The 6,000-nt window shown below is 34.2% G+C and overlaps 1 protein-coding gene across 6 annotated transcripts in view; it reads left to right on the top strand.

Annotated features, from left to right (window-relative positions):
* Positions 1 to 89: 89 nt before the first annotated feature.
* The window catches only part of LOC107716721 (mitochondrial inner membrane protease subunit 2), a 117,178-nt gene continuing 111,267 nt past the window's right edge, over positions 90 to 6,000 (top strand). For all 6 annotated transcript variants that reach the window (XM_016523258.1, XM_016523259.1, XM_016523255.1 and 3 more), the window contains exons 1-2: positions 90 to 149; positions 5,086 to 5,220. In XM_016523258.1, the coding sequence (XP_016378744.1) occupies positions 5,089 to 5,220 (132 nt within the window). In that variant the 5' untranslated portion in view covers positions 90 to 149; positions 5,086 to 5,088. The remainder of the gene's footprint in view (positions 150 to 5,085; positions 5,221 to 6,000) is intronic.

Genomic DNA, 6,000 nt, shown 5'->3' with positions numbered 1-6,000 from the left:
ATATATATATAGCCTACTTGTCTAAACATACACTAGTCTGTTCCGGCTAATATTATGAATGAGTTTGGAGGGCTTTAGGACCCGGAAGCAGCGAGCGTAGTGACGTACTGAACGGCGAGACGTACAGCACAAATACGTAAAGACATTAGGTGAGTGTATTGACACGCGTCTGAAATCATTGATATTCAGCATTCAGACCTTATTAGTGCTGAAGGGTTTATGCTTCACTTTTGCTTATGTATTATAATTGTATCCACCGTTATGAAGTTTATCACACACCCACTGTTTGCCCTTGTTTATAGTGGTAGCCACATGACCTGCGTGGTCGCCATAAACACTAAACTACAGGACGATTTACTGATGTAGGGTGAATTAGTGTCGCAGTTTTCAACTTAATACACAGCAAAATGAAACAATAGAGATGTAAAAAAAAAAATATGACAACTTATTATACATTTGCTAATGTAGTAACTGTGTTGTTTGTACCGGTACATCCGATCTGTCAGAGCTCAGGCTGTGTCTCAAAACTTGTAGTTCGTTTGTATACGTGCCAGAAATACTACAAATAGTAGTATACTACACAGTATACTATATCCCACAATGCAGTGCACTTTACTCAACCTTCCATGTCCAAGTTGTTTTCAAGTTGTTTTTCAGTAACAATTGTAAACGTTTAATTTAAACAGACAGTTGTAAGTCAAGACATTTAAAAAAAAATGATATTAAAAATGGGAAATAATAGTTTTTATATCCGGAAGGTTAACGTAACAGCACTTGCTAAATTAAACATGCAATATAAAAAGGTTATGTAAAGGTAATACAGTATAATAGCATTTTAAAATTGTATGTATATGTATGCTTACACTTTCTTTTAAAAAGTAGTAGAATTGAGTCATTTTTGACCATAGACATTTAAAGCACACCTATTATGCCCAAAAATATTGATTGTCCCAAATGTGTTTATGCCTTCTAGGTTGTCAGCTCATTATGTTTTGAGACGCAGGCATTGCTTGTTTGCCTCCCATCACAGTCACTCAGTTAAGGAGTAAAGATCAGTATCTTTTCATTTTTGCCATATAGATCTCATATAAAGGTATGTGAAGACAGTGATATAAAAAGAGGTCATTCTCCCATATGAGTGCTGGATTTAGTTTCTAGGTTAATTAATTAACGAAGCTACCCTAATGAATAAGATTATTTTGAATTTCTAATCAGTAGCTTTTGAAAACATCACTTCAAATTGGCTTTGCACTATAAAATTGTTGTTTCAATTAAAGGAATATTTAGTATATATTAAATATATCAGATCATATATTATAATATATAATCATATAATCATATATAATAAATATATAAACTGCATATTAAAACTATAAACTGCTACACTACATATAATTGTTTGTGCAAAATTATATATATATATATATATATATTTATATATACAATATGAATTTCTTTACAAATTGAAAGTGGATTGAAAAATATTAATAAAACTAATAAAAATCTCTCATTTTTAATAGATTATAAATTTTCTGCTCAATTTTTTGAAAGTATTTCATATAGCCTGTCATTGAGATTTTGTACAAAAGGTGTTTATATGAACATTTATTTAATTTTTTATTTACAAATATACAAATAATCTCATTTAAAATACATAATAGCTAAGATAAGATGTATATTAATTGAAACATATTAATAAATGTAGACTGTTTAAAATCAGTCAAGTGTGCACAAACTTTTGACTTTTGCATATGAACAGTTTTTAAACAGTTTTACCATATATTGTGAGTCAGCCTCATTCTTTTTTGTCTGCTCATCTACAGCTGTCTGCAGCACATCGTTAATCTCACCGCTGCTGTGAAGCAGACTAATGGTCAAGCATTCCAGCTGAAATCATACTTACAGGTGCACACATTGAGATAATTTAATCAGATTCGGTCTGTCAGCGCCGTGTTGTGAAATGCACTGTTAAAATAGGCCCATGAATCAAGGAAACCAAAAATTGCCTTGTCAAGAGTGGGAAATCTGTCATTGCGGTTGCAAATTACCCCAAAGCAGCGAGTTCACTAAGTATTTTTGGACACATTTGATGACTGGTGCAATTAAAATGGCTACGCTCAGGTATGCATAAACAAGGGTATCAGGCTACGGTTTTACATTATGCAGGTGGCATATTTGACAGTATTACTCGCAGGATAAATGGGTTGGAAATTATAAACGGGAAGCATATGATAAATCGATTCTGCTGGCATGAGACCACCATGCTCCGTTCCGCAGCTGTGTGCAGTGGTCACCTAATATTACCCAGGCATTTGCTTTCAACTCTAGAAACACATCTTTAATTGGACTCGGCTACAAAAAAATCCATATATGTTGCACACCTGCTGTGCCAACCTTGGTTTTTATCGCTCACAGTTTTATTTCTGTCCGTAGCACGTGGAAAATGGTGGAAAATGTTCTCGACTCTGAAACTGAAAGCAGCCTTTGATGAAAAATGAACTCAGTGCTTTCTTTTGATCACCGTGCACCAGTCCTAGATTCTCCCATCTGCCCGCTTTTAAGAATAAACTATTAGATGCTCCACTTTACACACCTTTGAGATCCTCGTGGCATGTGCCAACCATCTATATAGAGGGCATTGCACCATTGTGTCGCTCTCTATGTGTAGCCTGAAGTAAAAATATAGGATTGTGGCTCAGTGGAGGGACAAGCAAAAATAGAAGTCTTTGGGAAAAAAGGCCATCGTGTGTTGTGTGGCACCAGCATGATTGGCAATCTCTCACTGTATGTGCTGGTGAGGGATTATTGTTAGAGCAACCTGACAGCTGGCACTTGGCAGGTCTGCCCAGAACTCCATGGATAATGTAGCCGCTCGTTGTCTTTATAGTTCATTAGTCGCACTCTTGTGTGAGACGCAGCTCTTCACCCGCTGAATGAATACTTAACACTACAAGAAGTTTCAGCGCAGGGTAAGACACATGAGAGATGAATCTGCTAGAAGAAGATGACGGGAAATCAAAGTGTACCCTGTTTGCTTTCTTAATACATGTTTCTGCACTTATTGTGTTTGATTCAGCACTTTGCAAGGTCTTCCAGAGAAAAAACAAATCATCATGTATAATCAAATTTCAATAACTTATGACATATATACATACAGTATATATATCAGCAGGAACACATTAAATTGACCAGAAGTGGCAGTAAAGACATTTATTCGTTACAAAAGATTTCCAAATAAATGCTGTGCTTTTGAATTTTCTGTTCATTAGAGAATCCTGAAAAAGTTTCTACAAAAATATTAGGCAGCATAAACTTCATAAACTGTTTTCAACAGTGATAATAATAATAAATGTTTCTTGAGCAACAAATCAGCATATTAGAATGATTTCTGAAAGGTCATGTGACACTGAAGACTGGAGTAATGATGCTGAAAATTCAGCTTTGCATCACAGGAATGAATTACATTTTAAAATATATTCAGATAGAAAACAGTTATTTAAAATTTTAATAATATTTCATATTATTGGAGTTTGCAGTATTTTTTTTTTTTATCAAATAAATCTTTCAAGAACATTAAAAATTCTTATAGACACCTAACTTTTGAACAGTAGTGTATGCATCAAAAGCTATTGAATATTATTTACATATAATATTAATTCATTTATAAGTAATAATTATTATTAAGAAATTCTGGGCATTTTTATATTATTGCCAATAGTACACTCGGATTAATTTTGCTTTAGAAATGTATTTTTCAGTCCGTACATAAACAGTCGGTGCTCAAAACTGCATTCTTGAGCAAAAAAACAAACAAAAAAAACTATAATGGCTTACTCAGAGTCAGACGACATATTTTTCGAATATGCTATATGTGTTGTAGGTAGGACTTTTTACTATCAGTGTTGTTTGTGTAGCTAGGCAAACACATCCTCAAGTATCCTGCAATTTTATGTTTCAAGCACAGGTGTAATTTTGATTTACTTTGTTATAATTGCGACTTTACTTCCTGTAACGTGACTATATCTCCCAACGTTTTATACTTCAAGCAATAATTTTTTTAGTCTTCCACACTTTTCACTTTCTCATTACAGAAGTGGTTTGCGAATGCTGTTTCATGCAAAATGTAAATAATCAGTGTTTGTATTATATTGATTGTGTTGCCTCGGGTAGCCTACACACGCAGCAGAGAGAGTCTTTTTGCGACCACAAAAGAGATTTTTGTCATTTTCCCTGCTTGAGCCGTATCTGGCTCACAGCAGTGCAACCCTGACAAATCCTGCACTGCGTTATGATTCGCTCAACACTTTTTTTTTTTTACCCTACATCTCCCAGATCCTCTGCTAAGTTGTTGTAGTCTCTGATTTTTGAGCCTCTTGAATGCCCTCCTGCAAGCAAATGGCTTCAAGACTTTCTTCAAGTGCTTTCCAGTAAGTCTGCAAATTTGCTGCTGGGGACCTTGAGGGCTTTTTTGGGAAAATCGTACAAGCTGTTCCTCGCCTTTTTGTTACTGTGGTGAACTGTAAAATGAATGAGAAGCATAATTACATACCGTGTACCTCCAAATCAAGCATCACACTAGCAATTAATGGTATTAGAGCAAACGTGCTCTTGTCAGATTCAATTTCAATGCCTCAGTGGGCTTCTCTGCCCTAATGCGTTGGGTGTACGAGTTTTGTCATTGTGAATACGGCCCATAGATGGCTGCAGATAGGTGCAATTACTAAATTCATTATTAAATTGGCTGCTTTATGAGTGTTTTCTTCTTTTTGACCTCACTAGTCCCTTACAATTTGACTCAACACAAGATAGTTCATGCTCAGAGGCACAAAGTTAAGCTTGGTTGTCTGGTCTATTTTTGATACTTTTGTGCTCTTTGTAAGTTTAGTTCATCCAACATATCCTTGAAACATGCCTTTTTGCTGTGGAGAGACTACTTCTCAATACTTAGACAGCCATATTTTGTTGAATGTTTGAATTATTTCTTCATAAGATGTTACCAGACTCTGAAAAAAAGATGTTTAATTTGCCTAGCTCAACTTTTTGAACAAGCCAAGGTCATTTTCTCTTTTCATTCTCTCTCTTCAGGCAATGGCACAGACGGGCTTTGGGCGAAGATACTTTAAAGCTTTTGTTAGTGGCTTCTTTGTAGCCGTCCCCGTGACGGTGACTGTTTTAGACCGTCTTGCCTATGTGGCACGCGTGGAAGGTGCCTCAATGCAGGTGGGATGTCACTTTATCAAACTTGGTAATATTGTTGTTTTGATGAATCTGGTTTAGTTTAGTTTTGCTGAAAGTTTGCAAAGATGTGCATTTTTCTTGTAACAACTTACAAGTTAGTTCAAGTCGGAGCTGTGGCACAGTGGTTCGCACGTTAAGCCATGGTGCTCATATGGGTTGCAAGTTTTCTTACAGTAAAGTTTAGTGGCAGTTTTTTTTTTATCACGTTACCCTTTTTGTGGCCATAGTAATTTTCTTTCCCTTCTTCACTATTTCTGTATTATAATTTATATACAGTATAATAAAAATAATAAAAAGCCACCAAATTTTAAAAAATTGCATTGTCATAAAATGTAATATATCTTGAGAGTTTATATATATATATATAATAAAATATTTTTGGACATTCAGTATATATCTTGATATTTAAAACATGTCTATATATGTTTTACAATTTTATTAGATTTTTTTCAGTTTACTGAAAAATACAGTAATATGTAAGCATTTTCATTTAAAATAAAGCAGAATAATAATATTCTTAAATATTTATTATGTATTAAAAAATATATTTGAAAAATGTTATACTGGGAATGATGCAAATTCATACAAATCACAGAAAGGAGTCAAACTTACTATTTTGTCCAAGTTTAAATCACATTTAAAACATCTCTGTCTACTGACGAAAAGTGTTGTGAAACTACACTCTAAAAAAGTCTGTAAAAATGGGGCACAATGTACTGTATTTGAAGGAATTTTCCATATTTATTTTTTACAGATGTTTTA

Source organism: Sinocyclocheilus rhinocerous, unplaced genomic scaffold (genome assembly GCF_001515625.1).
Source record: "Sinocyclocheilus rhinocerous isolate Xijiao unplaced genomic scaffold, SAMN03320098_v1.1 scaffold1201, whole genome shotgun sequence".
NCBI classification, from domain to species: domain Eukaryota; kingdom Metazoa; phylum Chordata; class Actinopteri; order Cypriniformes; family Cyprinidae; genus Sinocyclocheilus; species Sinocyclocheilus rhinocerous.
Note: the sequence above shows the minus strand (reverse complement) of the source record. Positions and strands in the feature narration are given on the sequence as shown.